General features: G+C 42.9%; 1 protein-coding gene across 1 annotated transcript; it reads left to right on the forward strand.

Moving 5' to 3' along the window:
* The first annotated feature begins 2726 nt into the window (after positions 1-2726).
* Positions 2727-3611, forward strand: LOC142448591 (dolichyl-diphosphooligosaccharide--protein glycosyltransferase subunit 4-like). The gene is made up of 2 exons (XM_075550539.1): positions 2727-2792; positions 3471-3611. Exons 1-2 carry the CDS (start codon positions 2727-2729, stop codon positions 3609-3611), a joined length of 207 nt encoding a protein of 68 aa, XP_075406654.1.
* Positions 3612-15723: the final 12112 nt, after the last annotated feature.

Here is a 15723-nt window from a genome sequence, read left to right on the forward strand (position 1 = left end):
CTCATTGCATTCATTGGATGATGCCCTGGTGATGTAGTGGTTACGAGTTGGGCTGTGATCCACAAGGTCTGCAGTTCAAAACTACCAGTGGCTCTGTGTGGGGAAGACAGGCCTTCCTCCCCGTGCAGATAGTTACAGTCTCGAAACCCACAGGGACAGTTCGGCTTTGTACCACGGGGTCCGTGTGAGTAAATATTAACTCGGCAGCAGCAAGTTTTTTTAAGCAAGAGCTAAACTTTTACTGGGAACACTGGTGGCCGTTATTTCTAGAATAGGTATTTCTGGTTTCTCTCTCTCTTATACATAAAACCACATATGTATCTATGTATGCATGTATCTCTGAGTCCCGATGACATCGTGGCATGATGTGTTGGCTACTTACCTCAGGGTCAGAAGCTTGAAACCACCTGGCGCAGGAGTACAATGAGGCTTTTGTACTTCCATAAAGGTGTACAGCCTGGCAGACCTGCAGGGGCTGTTCCCTTCTGCTGTCTAGTGTTGCTATGATTCAGAAGCAATTCCGTGGCAGTGAGTTTCGTGTTTGAGATTTATATGTATATTACCAGAGACACACTTAATCTATTTATTTGTTCGTTTTGCTTATTACCCCTTTGGAAAGAGGAAGCGAGAGGACTGGACAGAGTCTCTTTCCTTTATGTCTGGGGTCACCAGGAGCCAGGTGCTGAGTCAGTGGCAGCTAACCAGATAAGCAGCATAGATTGGCATCTGAGGATGAGCTTCTGGACTGAATGGATTTAAAAGACGATGGGATGTTTTCATAACCTTTTGGAATCCCACTTCCCTCTGTCTGTAAAGGGATTTGAGAAGGCTTGCCACAGTGAAGGAGGCCTGGTGATGGAGTAGTAATGGGCTGGGCTGCTACCCGAAGGCCAGGAGTCGAAATGGCCAGCCTCTCTCCAGGAGAAAGAGGACGCTTTCACTCCCATAAAGACTTACAGTCTGAGAAACCCAGTGGAAACCCCGAAGATCACATGATCCTCAATGGACCTCGGGGACTGGACAGTGTTCTGTTCCTGGTGAACAGTGTCACCACGAGGCAGGTGCTAGCTTGCTGGCAGCTTCTAGCAGCATCGATGGCATAAGTTGATACCCTGTGACTTGTTCCTGCTTTCATTTCTGAATGTGGCACCAGCGCCAAAGCTTGGCTTCCTGTTCTGACCTCTCGCTTCAATCACCCTTGTCACTGACCATTCTTGACCTTAGTGGTGTCTTCCTAGGTTATTCAAGAAGCCTAGAGTCTTCCCCCCCTTGAGGTTCCAACTTCCAGCATGCTTTCTAGGTTGAATATGTGGCTTTTACTGCCACAGCCTCCCTCACTCTTGGGGGTTCCAACTGTTCTCTTTACATCTCCCAAACTTCTTTTCAGAATCTGCTCTCTCCAGCCTGCAAGCACCTGAACAGGGCATTAGCTGAGATCCTTCTTCTATTACTGCAAACCCCTGTCTGTGTATAAACTATGAGCAGAGTGAAGGCTAATAGCACTGGGCTGGAGCTTTTAGGATGACAGTTGTTGACTAATGGGGGCCACTGGCAGGTCAGGAGATTATCTGTATTTATTCTAGTACAATAGGGGAAAAAAGCCTGTGTAAACCAACATACTCAAAAGTGTCCTGATTGAAGCTTAGCATTATAACGTGCAAGAGTCATTGTAGGCCTATTCTGGCAAGAAAAGAAGGAACAAACAAATGCATATATCCATGAGTCTGCGTGTGTGTGCGTGTGTGTGTGCGTGCGTGCGTGCGTGCGTGCGTGTGTGTGTGTGTGGGGGAGAGAGAGAGAGAGAGAGAGAGAGAGAGAGAGAGAGAGAGAGAGGAGAGAGAGGGGTTGGGAATGGGATAGACCCGTGGTTCTCACCTGTGAGTTGCGACCCCTTTGGGGGTCGAATGACACTTTCACAGGGATAGCCCAATTCATAACAGTAGCAAAATGACAGTGATGAAGTAGCAATGAAAATAAGTTTTCGGCTGGGGGTCACCACAACCCGAGGGACTGTATGAAAGGGTGAGAGCATTAGGAAGGTTGAGAACCGCTGGGATAGACAGTGGATTACTCCTTAGTCTTCTTTTGGAATTACAATGATTGTTTATTCCCTGCGGGTTCAGGGTTTGCTGATGATTGATACCTAACACCAGACTTAACTCATTCTCGAAAGTAAGTGTGATCACGCATTGGAAACAAATAGGAAGTGCTTTGAGGATGCTATTTCTGTTTGCTGCTCATCAGCCATTGACCATCTGTGTTGTATTACAAATCCGACTGTGGGATGCTTGCCATCCAGAAACAAAGCAAGGCCATTAAGTGTGATTAAAAAAAAAAGTCTTATCATGTGAACAGACTAGAAAACTTAATGGCTCATCGTTTTCAAGAAAAAATTATTTAAACATAATCAAAGCTGGTTCAGTAAGTATTGAGTCAAGTTATTCATTGGGAAATGGTATCGACTTTGGGGTTTGAACCCAGCTTGCTATTGTTATGAGACTCTGACCCACCTGGGATCTAGAATTATTAGAAGCTAAGGAGGACTCCAAATCTGGTTGAATTTGAATTTTTTCAAACGTGTAGTTTCTGTGTAAAGCTTCCATCAAAAGACAGAAGAAAGCAAAAGAGGGTTATGTCTGAGAATGGATCTGTGTTATCTTGGCAGCCTTCATTGGAGTCTGAGAAAGAGCACGGGACCCCAGGCAAAGAAAGGGCAGAGCTAACCCATGTGGAGGCTGGTGGTCAATGACATGTCTTTGGAACTAATTGAAAGAGCTAAGAAAGAAGGTGGGGTAGCTAGGAATGATTTAGGGAGAGACGCCTGCAGTCCCAAGGAGACCAAATGGCAGTATTGAATGTCTTTTGCTTCTTTATCTCTGCTTTGATGCTGGAAGCGGGTATGAGAAAATATAGGCATATCTTGTAGTTCAGTGCCATGAAGCAAGTTCCAACTCATAGTAACCTTACGTACAAAAGAACAAATCCCCAATCAGTCCTGGGTCACACTCACACCTGTTGCCTTCTTTGAGCCCATTGTTGCCGCCACTACTTTAACTCATCTCAAGAGTTTGGGTTCTTTGGGGGGTGGGGGGTGGGAATGCCCTTCTACTTTACAAAGCATTCCCAGGGACTGATCTGTCTTGATAACTTGTCCAAAGTACGTGAGACAAAGTCTAAGCACCCTAGCTTTTAAGGAGCACTCTGGCTATATTTCTTCCCAAACAGATCTGCTTGTTCTTTTGACAGTTCATAGTGTTTTCAATGTTCTTTTCCAGCATCATAACTTAAACGCATCAATTCTTCTTCAGCCTTCCTTTTTCAGTGTTCAATTTCACATGCCAAGGAGGTGGTTGAACAGATGTGCCCAGAAGCTAAGAAAAGCAAGAAAATGACCTTCTGTTCAGGGTCCCCAGAAAGGAATGTTCTCGGTTCTGGTCCAAGTCACTGACCACCAAGTTGTGCGCTGAGAGTATCGGAGCCAAGCCGGGCTGATCAGGATAACCTCCGACATGCAGCTCGCCATCTTCGCCAACGTGCTGGGCGTGTCGCTCTTCCTGCTGGTCCTTCTCTCTCACTACGTGGCCGTCAACAATCCCAAGCAGCAGGAATGAGAGTGGTGCTCTCTCAGCCCAGGGTTCCAGGACGTCGTCTGAGCAAGATGGAGGGTGTGAGGGCCCACTGTCACCCTTCACTTCATCCCTTCTACCCCTCACAACATACAAAGCAGCTACACCCGGAGCTTTCCAAGCAGCTTTTATTTCCTCAAAGTCTTCCTTAGCCCTATGGAACTAGAAGCTGCCACTGAATAGGGCCCACTATAGGGACTGCTGGCATTTCTACCTGTCCACCAATATAAAAATATAGATATAGATATCCCCCCCCCCCAAAAAAAAAGAAACGTACTCCTGCCAACATCTTGATTTTGGCTCAGTGAGACATCTGATTTGCATGACTGTAAGATGACAGGTTAGGGTTTTTTTAAATCATTTTATTGGGGACTCATACAACTCATCACAATCTATCCATCCATCCATTGTGTCATGCACACGTTTACATTTGTTGCCATCATCATTTTCAAAATATTTTCTTTCTACTTGAGCCCTTGGTTTCAGCTTCTAATTTTCCCCCTCCCTCCCCTCCCCTTCCTCCCTCATGAACCCTTGATAATTTATAAATTATTATTTTTTCATGTCTTACACTGACTGTTGTCTCCCTTCACCAACTTTTCTGTTGCCCACCCCTTGGGAGGGGGTTATAGGTAGGTCATTGTGATCATTTACTAGTTTCTCCCCCCACCGTTCCTTTACCCTCCTGGTATGGCTATTCTCAATATTGGTCCTGAGGTATTTATCTGTCCTGGATTCCCTGTGTTTCCAGTTCTTATCTGTACCAGTGTACATCCTTTGATCTAGCCAGATTTGTAAGGTAAATTGGGGTCATAAAGGTGGGGTGGGGTGGGGTGGGGGAAGGAAGCATTAAAGAACTAGAGGAAAGTTGTATGCTTCATTGCTGCTATACTTCATCCTGACAGGCTCATCTCCTTCCCGTGACCCTTCTGTAAGGAGATGTCCAGTTGCCTACAGATGAGCTTTGGGTCTCCACTCTGTACTCCCCCTCATTCACAGTGATATGATTTTTTGGTTTGATACTTGATCCTATCGACACCTTGTGATCACACAGGCTGGTGTGCTTCTACCATGTGGGCTTTGTTGCTTCTCAGTTTCATGGTCGCTTGTTTCTCTTCAAGCCTTTAAGACCCCAGGCACTATATCTTTTGATAGCTGGGCACCATCTGTTTTCTTCAGCACTATATCTTTTGATAGCTGGGCACCATCTGTTTTCTTCAACACATTTGTATATGCACCCACTTTGTCTTCAGTGATCTTGTGGGGAAGGTGAGCATCATGGAATGCCAGGTTAATAGAACACAGCGTTCTTGCATTGAGGAAGTACTGGAGTGGAGGCCCAATGTCCAAGATGATAGTTTTGTTTTGTTTTTAATCATTTTATTAGGGGCTTATACAACTCTTATCACAATATATACATACATACACTGTGTCAAGCACATTTGTACATTTGTTTCCCTCATCATTCTCAAAACTTTTGCTCTCCACGTAAGTCCCTGGCATCAGCTCCTTATTTCCCCCCTCCCTCCCCGTTCCGCCCTCCCTCATGAACCCTTGATAATTTATAAATTATTGTTTTGTCATATCTTGCACTGTCCGACGTCTCCCTTCACCCACTTTCCTGTTGTCTGTCCCCCAGGGAGGACGTTATATGTAGATCCTTGTAATTGGTACCCCCTTTCCACCCCACCCTTCCTCCACCCTCCTGATATCGCCACTCTCACCACTGGTCCTGAAGGGATCATCCATCCTGGATTCCCTGTGTTTCCTATCTGCACCAGTGTACATCCTCTGGTCTAGCCGGATTTGTAAGGTAGAATTCGGATCATGATGGGGGAGGGGAAGCATTTAGGAACTAGAGGAAAGTTGTATGTTTCACAAGATGATATTTTAAGCCACAAGTTGTGTGGCAATATTTGATAGCAGTCAGGGAAAAAGCAGACTGTCTCTTTAACTCCTTTTTACTCAGTGTTTACCTTTAAATATAGATCACTTTAAAACGCTTTCGAAGGAGTGGTAAGCCTACTGAAAATTGGCAATGCTTGAGTTGTGGTTTTGTTGATCTCTGTTCCCCCAATTGGTCTTCTGTTGAGAGACATGTGTATCAGGACGAAAAGGCACACCTGGGCGAGAAGACAATGTGGACATCATGTGCATCCAGGTGAGGCCAGGGTCTCACCAAAGCCAGAACTGTGATTTGGAGCTTCACTCACTGTACCTGCTTGGGGCCTGGAACACACTGTCAGAATCACTGTTAAAGGGGTAGATGGAGCTGTCTCTCTTCATTTTGATTGATGGCAACATCCTGTTTGCCTACAGGCTTCCAGAGGGACCATGAAGGGGAACTGCATGAATGTTTGCTCTATGTGCCAGGCACTCTTCTGGGTCCTGTGACTCTCTGAATAACCCTGGGAGGTGGATCCTGCTTTTTCTGCCATGTAACACATCAGGCAAATTAAAGCTCTCAATGACTTAATGAAGCTCAATTATCTACTGGGCAGAAGAAACCGAATGTAAATCAGGGGTTGCTCGGTCTCAGACTCTGCCATTTCCTTCTATGATGCTCTTCGTGAAACTCTTAATGGACCTTTGGACGATTCTGAGAATCTGATGCATGTAATAGCCTCTCTTCCCCCCAAAATGTACAGACATGAACATACACAGATGTTTGCAGCTATGTTCACGTGTCATTCCCAGAGGCTCAATTGGTCCTAAGAAACCTAAAAGTAGGGTAAAATTGTAGTCATGTGCCATTTCTTGTTAATTATAGCACCGTGCGTGTCATAGTAACACCCTGGAAACCCACCTGGGAAACCTCTTCGTTCTCCTGCTTATTATATGTGAGACCTCGACCAATTCACAATCCCTGCGTGATGCAAATGGCAAACACATCTGGCAGCCAATCAAAAGGCTGGAAGGTTCAAGTTTACCCAGAGGAGACTTGAAAGAAATATCGGATGATCTACTTCAGAAAAGTTAGCTATTGCAAACCCTGCGGAGGCCACTTCTGCTTGCTCATCCGTGAGGTCTCTGAGTCAGAATCAGCTCAAGGGCAGTTGGTCGGGGCCGTGGACAAATTGTGGAGCCCTTTCTGAATCTCATTGTCCCTGTTTATACAGCAAGGGTAGCAGTGAGACTTCTTGGGATTGGTCATGGTAGGTTTTGTGGGAAGTGGAGAGCTTACACAGAAAGGTATCTGCAGAATAAGTGCTCAATGAAAAAGTACTTAAACATTTTCTATTAACACTTATGTTGGCTTACGAACTCCAGTCACGCACAGTAGATTTTCAAGGGTAACCTCAGGATTATGGATATAGCAGAAAACGTTCAAAGCATCAGTGATTAAGAAAACTTTGTGTTTTGACAATCCAGCTGCCGTTCATATAGAAATTGGTTTTTTGAGTCACCGGGCCAGTGGAGACAGAAGATTGAATGCATTTTTCCTCTCCAAAAGCATTTCCATGACACCTGTCTCCAGAGAGCCAGGACGCTGAGAGGGGGAGATTAGACAAAACATCAGAAGCGTGTGACTTATGACTTCAGGGGAGAAAGCATTTCAGAACTCCCAGCAATTAATGATGAAAGAACGCTAGTGCGGTGCCCCTTTGGGACGGAGCAGGAAGCCTTCAGCAGGTACTTGATGTGTTTCCTTTTATAAGAAAAAGGTAGAAGACAAAAACGAGTGACGCTTTGATCACGCGGAGAAATGATGGAGCCGTCAGCACGCCAGTCAACTCACCCAGCCTCTTCCGTAGGAATGCACTAGGAGGTGGCCATCAAGGCTAATAGCTTTCATTAAGAGTCACCATGGTGATTAAAAAGAGGAGAAACATGTAAGTAGGAGGATGCTCCTGGATCACCAGACACCTGTTGACAGTTTGCCAAAAACTTCCATAGAGGGTCGCAACATGTAGAAAACAATCTTCAGTTTTACTGAACATAGTAGTTCTTTATTCCCACCTAATAGTATTTGAATAGATTCTTTTGCTAAAGAAGTGCCTTACATTTTTGCATGATTTTCTCTTTTGTATCCCTTTCTATGGCCCCTTTTCTGCATCTTATTACATTCTTCACTCACTCAAGCAAGCTAAGATAATGTTCCCCCTATTTAAGGCCTGCTCTGCACTGGCACTGCCCACCTGGTATACTCATTGAAGGAAATAGACGCACATCTTTCAAACTTATAAAAAATTGATTCTTCGCTATTTGATTATAATGATACTGAAAGAACCTAGGATTTTATGAAGATAAAAAAATACTTTCATGGAAATGGCTGAAGCTATGCACACTTATTAACTCCTATTGAATATTTATTTTGTGGCCCAGATGGATAATTGGGAGAACCCTTTCAATGTGGAACGATGCTAAAATACTTTTCCTACCCTCAAGAGGACCACAATTGGGTCGCACAATTAGCAGAGTAAAGCTGAACCAGGAATCTAGAATTCCTGAGCATACATTCAGGGTTCTTTGGAACCAAAATAATTTCATTGAAGTATTTGCATTAGAAAAATATGGGAAAAGCACTAGAGCTTCAACTTAGAGATTATTATTTTACCACCTTGACACCAAGATGTCATAGCCACACAGGATTCAGAAGACACAGATGGCTTGTTGGATAAATGAACGATCTCATTGTTCCCCAGATAAACTTGCCTATTGTTTAACCAGGAGTCAGTCTGGTGGTATAGTGCTTAAGCACTTGGCTATGATCTGCATAGTCAGAAGTTGGAAACCATCAGCAGCTCCTTGGAAGAAATATTGGGCTTTCTAATCCCATATACAGTACATACATCTCAGAAACACACAGAGGGTCTCTATGCATCAGGTTGGCTTTGGTTTTATTATTTGACTAAAATTTGAACCCTGAAAATGAGTCCTGTTCCACACTCGGAGGGAGGTTGAGTGCCATGATTTTGGTGGTCTATCCGTCTCCATCCAGCTCTTACATCTAGGCTTTTTGTGATTTTGAATTTTGTCCCACATTCTAATGTGTCTTTCAGAGCAGTTGATGGTGGGAGCTGGGCATCATCTAATCCTGGTCTCTGGATCATGGAGGCTGAGGGGTATGGGGATCATGAGGACATTGGATAGATTCTGTAAGTCTTGAATTTTCTTCTCTCTTCTTTGCTCCACACAGGGAGAAACCAATCATTGCTGATTGGGTGGCTTCTAGGGAGCTTTTAAGACCTCAGTCACTGCTCATGGAAGTAGAGTGTAGATCATTGTGTTTGTAGATGACATCATGCCATTTGCTCTTCCCCAAGACTGCAGTCCTGAGTCCTCAGACCCAGGGACTTAGGATCTCAAGGAGTCTGACTATGCCTGTGACGTTTTTATAACTTTGCCCCTGTGGCAGTGGACTGCTAACAGAAAGGTTGTTGGTTCAAATGCACCAATCCTCAACTCGCAGTGCCATTTATTTAGTGTAGTGTCTCAAAATGTAGTTATGGAGGCAGAAGATTCTAAAAAGGGAATTGTTCATGGCAGTCAGCAAAGCTTAAATAATTCCCCTTACCCCCACCTCTTTCTTCAACTTTCTTTTGCGCACCCCCGACTTGCCTCAATCTCATTCTTTCTCTACTCCAGCCCCCTGAAAAACTTCATTTCCCCATAATCTACATCAGCCTTAGTTTCTCTCCCTCCATTTTCCAGCTCTGGTTCAGGCCGCAATTTATTTTGTTACCCTTTGTCTTTAATCTTGGTTCTTATATAAATAAAGGAGAGCCCAGACCAGCCAAGCAAGCAACTTTGTCTTTCTCTGAAGAAGAGATGAGCTGGTGGCAGAGAGAGCAATTGAACACTTATAATAGAAGGTTAATCCTTTTCTCTCTCTCACACCTGGGTTTTGAAAAATGGAATCAATGTTGTGTGCAATCTCTTCAGAAAGTTGCTAAAAGGCCCAACTTTGATTGCTTTGTTCTCATGAAAAGTTCATGTTCTGAGTCACCGAGAAAGTAGGCACAGGCGGAGGCATCGGCCTGGATGTAGAGCACATCCCCTGGGAGTTCACGAGTGTGTTTAGTGGCAGTTGAGGTGTCCGCAGAACCTTTGAGGTTACGGCTCTCTGTACGCGTTCTACTGTGGGAGGTGAGGACAGGGATGGGAGGGAAGACATCACTCATTTCTTTTTTCTTTTAAGCAGTTGTATTGGTACATAACCCACAAATACAATTCAATAGTTCAATCACTTCAAGAAGAGTTGTACTGTCGCAATCGGTTTTAAAACATTCTCTTCATGTTTGTACTCATCATTTGTTAATTCCCCAACCTCCCTTATCCTCAAGAAATCATTAGTCCCGGTACTGTCTCTATAGATTGACCTATCCTGGATTTCATATATAACAAACAAACAAACGATTTTTTTTAAATAAACTAACAACCACAAACTAGAAAAGAGAAAAATCTCAACCAACAAGAAAGTAGAAAATATTAAAAACAAGATCAAATTTAGAATGGATCAAAAGGAATATCAAATGATAGGTGTTAAAATTTTACCTAACTATATCTGTGATCATCTACTTTCCAATGCATTCTGCATGATAGCAGGGCGGTTCACATCCCTGGCGTATGGTCAGACTCACTTATTTCTATGTCTGCCAAAGCCCTGGAGCCACACGTTCAAGGGAAGGTTCGGAATGAAATGCTGACCATGTAAAAATGGCTGTTGGTCTGTAGGAGAACATTTGGCAACACAGTTGACACTAAGTGTGGGAAGATCTCACTTCCTGTTTCATATCTTCACGAAGGAACCCAAGTCGCACAAAGATTACAATTGGGTTCAACCCATCAATAGCTCATCAACGGAAAGCCTTGGTGACCCATCCCTGTAAAGATTACAGCTGAGGAAACTTTAGGGAGCCATTCTACTATATCTTGTAGAACTATATCAGAATTGACTCAACAACATACAACAACAAAATACACCAATGAGTGGAAACTTTTCCGTTTACTAGACAAAGTACTCTCTCAGTACCCTGTCAGTATGACACTGTAACTTTAAATATATATTTCAAAAAGCTGGTAAGTCAAAATATTTCTGTACTAGAAAGAAAATGTCAACTTATTCTTTGCTTCAGTTGTAATTTAAAATAATTTTTCAAGTTCCAATTCAAAAATGTCAATTTGTATTTTGAGTAGAAATATTAAGTGAAAATTGGCATCCTTAAGTGTTAACACTTTCCAGATGGAAATATGGGGGTGATCTCTCTTTATTCAAGTCTATTTTTCTGCTTGTGTTTTGTTCTTTATTTTAAAAAATAACAGTTTTTATTGGCATACAATTTACATATCCTACCATTCAATAATTCAAGACGAATTGTACAATCATACCACAATTAATTTTAATAAATTCTCTTCATTCTTGTATTCACCATTATTATCTCCCCATTTCCCCCACAACCTCCCGTGCCAGACATATCCTCAAGGAACCACTAATCCAGTTACTGTCTCTATTGATTTACGTATCTTGGTTAAAAACAAACAGAGAAACAACAATTCCCTACCATTGAGTCAATGCCAACTGATAGCAACCCGTTAGGACAGGGTAGAACTCCCCCTTGTGAGTTTCTGAGACTGCAACTCTTTAGGGTAGAAGGAAACCCTGTCTTTCTCCTTTGGAGCAGTTGGTAGTTTCTAAGTTCTGACCTTGTGGATCGCAGCCCAACTCATAACCATATACCATAAGGGCTCCTTAACTTGGATCGTGAAGTGGAAATACACATGGATCAAGCCTCTGGTGATTTCCTCAGACCATGGAGCAGGTTGGGGAATAGGTTTGCCATCATGCAGAATGCATTGGAAAGAGGATTATCATTTGAACTCCCTTTTGATCCATTTTCACATTTGCTCTTATTTTTAATATTTCTACTTCCTTTATAACCAGGTCTTCTTACAGCTCAGCAAAACCTTAGCTTTTAAAAATGTTAAGCAGTTGGCTTCTGTAAAGACGATAGCCTAGAAAACTTTGTAGTGTAGTTCTGCTCTGCTCTTAAAAGACACCATGAGTTGGAATCCACCCCATGGTTATGGGCATGTGGTTTTAGTTTTAAATCCCAGGGATGTGACAATAGATATCGAAGACAATAGATATAATTCCTGATCTGGTAGAGTGAATAGAGATGGAAAATAGAGAAAACAGATTGAAAAGGACAAGTAGAAATACATATTTCAAAAAAATTTAAAAGGACAAATAAAAATTGCTCTTTCATGGTCACATCTATGAATTATAGATATCTTCATATACCTTTATAAAAAGATCTAGAGTCTACATTATGCAAAGATGTATAATATTTATTTTGGATTGTTTCTTAGAATAGAATTCCTGAGGTGATTTTTTTTATGAACTGCAATGTATGAATTGTTGACTTGTACAGATAGAATTCTTAAGTGACTGGACACTATTTACACAAACAACGGACATTGGTGATATGGAAAATTGTCCAATAATATTCACCCACAGCAGCAAAGCTACACCTATCAGAGAAATACATGTCATAATGAAGCAAGGAGGACATTAAATAGTAATTATAGGGTAGTTCCAGGCAATAATTCATTGGGTACCCTCAAGACAAAACATTAGAACCAAAGTCCAATGTCCATCAGTTCTGTGCCCTTGGGCTAGTGGTGATCTGCTTCTTTTCACACTAGGGAGTTTCAGCCTGAAGTGCAATGGCTTATGGTGAGGTAAAACACAGTTCACTTAGTGGGGTTTCCACATCAAACCCTTCCAGTGTGGTGTAGAGAGGATGCTGTATGCAAGAAAAAAACAGAATCTAAAGTTCCAGTAGTCGACAATGCACATACTGGGTCACCAAGGGCAAGATAGAAACTAAGTCGAAAGCATCCCAAAAGAAACCTATATCCTCCCTTGGCTGAGGGGATATTCTAGTGTCTAAGGATATGAGGTCATTTGTTTCTTCAAATGGTTAGATTTGTTTATTCTTTATAGAAATGTTGCATATACTTCAGTATAAGCGACCCAAATATCAGCCAAGGCACCTAATTTTACCACAAAACTGCATTAAAAATGTGTTGATGGAGTGGAGACCCAAAGCCCTTTGTAGGCCACTGGACATCCCCTTACAGAAGGGTCTCAAGGAGGAGATGAGCCAGTCAGAGTGCGATGTGGCAACGATGAAACATACAACTTCCTCTAGTTCCTAAATGCTTCCTCCACCCCATACCCCCACTATCCTGATCCCAATTCTACCTTACAAATCTGGCTAAACTAGAGGATGTACACTGGTACAGATAGGAACTGGAAACATAGGGAATCCAGGGCAGATGATCCCTTCAGGATCAGTGGTGAAAGTGGTGCTACTGGGAGGGTGGAGAGAGGGTAGGTTGGAAAGGGGGAACCGATTACAAGGATCTACATGTGACTTCCTCCCTGGGGGACGGACAACAGAAATGTGGGTGAAGGGAGAGATCGGAAGGAGGATGTCAGACAAGACAGGACAAAATGATCATTTATAAATTATCAAGGGCTCATGAGGGAGTGGGGAGTGGGGAGGGAGGAGGAAAAATGAGGAGCTGATGCCAGGGGCTTGGGTGGAGAGCAAATGTTTTGATAACGATGAGGGCAATGAATGTACAAATGTGCTTTACACAACTGATGTATGTATGGATTGTGATAAGAGTTGTATGAGCCCCTAATAAAACGATTTTAAAAAAAGACCCTCAGCAGCAGCTCCTGCAGAGCATTGAGAAGAAAGGAGTTACATTTGTTGGCTGCCAATAAGTATTTACAAGCTATCTTTTCTGAAGAAAAGGAAAGAAAAAACACTACCTTTTAATTTCTGAGAAATAGTCTGCATATTGTCTGCAAAATAAAATTTAGAGGGGGTGGGAGGGAAGGAAAAATGGGGAGCTGATATCAAGGGTTCAAGTAGAAAGCAAATGTTTTGAGAATGATGATGACAATAAATATAAAAATGTGCTTGACACAATGGATAGATGGATGGATTGTGATAAGAGTTGCACGATCCCCCAATAAAATGATTTTTTTTTAAGTTCTGAACAAGTGGCCATCTAGCTGAGAAACATCAAAGCCCATATGGAAGAAGCACACCAGCCTGTCTGACCACAAGGTGTAGAAGGGACCAATTATCAGATATCAAAGAACTAAAAATCATATCAATAGGTGCCTACCTCCCTGATACAATCAATGAAGACAAGTGTGTACATAAGCAAATGTGGTGAAGAAAGCTGATGGTGCCCAGCTATCAAAAGATATAGCACCTGGGGTCTTAAAGGCTTGAAGATAAACAAGTGGCCATCTAGTTTAGAAGCAACAAAGCCCACATGGAAGAAACACACCAGCCTGTGTGACCACGAGCTGTTGAAAGGGATCAGGTATCAAGCATGAAGGAACAAAAAGCAAGTCTTTGTCAATGTGGGTGAGTGCAGAGTGGAGACTCAAAGTCCATTGGTAGCCAACCGGACACCCCCTTACTGAATGGTTGTGGGGAGGAGATGAGCCAGTCAGGGTGCAGTGTAGCAATGATGAAACATAAAACTTTCCTCTAGTTCTTAAATGCTTCTTCCCCCCCATCCCCCAACTATCATGATCCCAATTCTACCTTACAAATCCAGCTAGACCAGAGGATGTACATAGGTACAGATAGCAACTGGAAACACAGGGAATCCAAGACAGATAACTCCTTCAGTGGTGAGAGTGGAGAGAGTGGCAATGCCTGGAGGGTGGAGAGAATGTAGGGTAGAAAGGGAAAACTGATTACAAGAATCTATGTATAGCCTCCTCCCTGGGAGATGGACAGCAGGGAAGAAGGCAGGGGGGAGACGTTGGACAGTGTAACATATGACAAAATAATAATAATTTATGAATGATGAAGGGTTCATGAGGTAGGGGGGAGTGGGGAGGGAGGTGGAAATGAGCAGCTGATATTAAGGGCTCAAGTAGAAGGCAAATGTTTTAAGAATAATGATGACAACAAATGTACCTATGTTCTTGACACAATGGATGTATGTATTGATTGTGATGAGAATTGTACGAGCCTCCAGTAAAATGATTTTTTTTAATGCTGAAAAACTTGGCTTATACATGAGTATATACAGTAGTCAGTTCTATCTGGATGGCATTGGTGGGGCACATTTCATCTATGCCTGGAGGAACATGTTGAATTTTTATAGCAGAAGATGGGAAGAGACTATGAAAAATGGAATTGTAAGTCTAGTCAATAGAAGATTTAAGGTGAGGGGATTTGATCAGAGACATGGGGTCAATGACAAATTATCATACAACTTCCCAAGCAAGGAATTGATGCTCTACAGATCCCTAAGGAGTACAAGAACATGCCAGACCATTTCACACTTGGAGGAGTTTCTAGAAGGTTCTTCACTGCCACACTCCCGAAGGAGAACCTGGGGTCAGAGTCTGAAACTCCAAAGGAAATCCTCCAGGGGCCTACACAGAGATTAAAGCAGGGGAGACAGAAGCCCCTTGACCACTGAACAGAGAGCTAACACTTTCCCATTTATTTAGTAGTGAGTAAGGTATATCCACACTATCACGAGCATCCAACACCATGCAGCTAAAATGGCGCCCATGGCAATGCTCTTTCAGAGGTGAGTCTCTGCCTAGGCCATTGACTTAGCACCTGACAACAGCTAAAGTGGTCATTCGAAAACCAATACACTTCAGCAAACATTTCTGATATTTATCCTGTCCTCGCATATTTACTGATACTACGGTAAATAGTTCACAAACCCTCAAAATCTTCTTAGAAATACGGATTAACTGGAGTTGGCTGCCATCAGAAAGATGCACCTTTTACCCCCTTGGGTGGTTCAAGTTTCCCAGGAGCAGGTGTCTGAGGCATCAGTGATATGTGTGCAGGAAGCTTATGGTGGCGCTATTAGGGTGAGCCCCCGTGGAAGAATGAAGGTGGCAGGATTGGGCAGAGAGATGAGTGGACCAAGATCCACTCTCACATAGGTCTAGACTGGAGAGCTCCACCTAAAGATTGGTGGTTCAATACTACCCAACAGTGGGGGAAAAAATGCCTGGCAAGCAGTTTCCATAAATGATTTTAGTCAAGAAAACTCCGTGGACCAAGTCTATTGTGTATCATTT

The sequence above is a fragment of the Tenrec ecaudatus genome, chromosome 5 (assembly GCF_050624435.1).
Source record: "Tenrec ecaudatus isolate mTenEca1 chromosome 5, mTenEca1.hap1, whole genome shotgun sequence".
Lineage (NCBI taxonomy): Eukaryota > Metazoa > Chordata > Mammalia > Afrosoricida > Tenrecidae > Tenrec > Tenrec ecaudatus.

What these genes read in the sequence shown, in the direction of transcription:
- LOC142448591 (XM_075550539.1), top strand. Translation starts at nt 2,727, where the DNA reads ATGTGGAGGCTGGTGGTCAATGACATGTCTTTGGAACTAATTGAAAGA. An exon ending in GAGCTAAGAAAGAAGGTGGG is followed by an intron (nt 2,793 to 3,470) that starts GTAGCTAGGAAT and finishes GTGCGCTGAGAG; the next exon opens with TATCGGAGCCAAGCCGGGCT.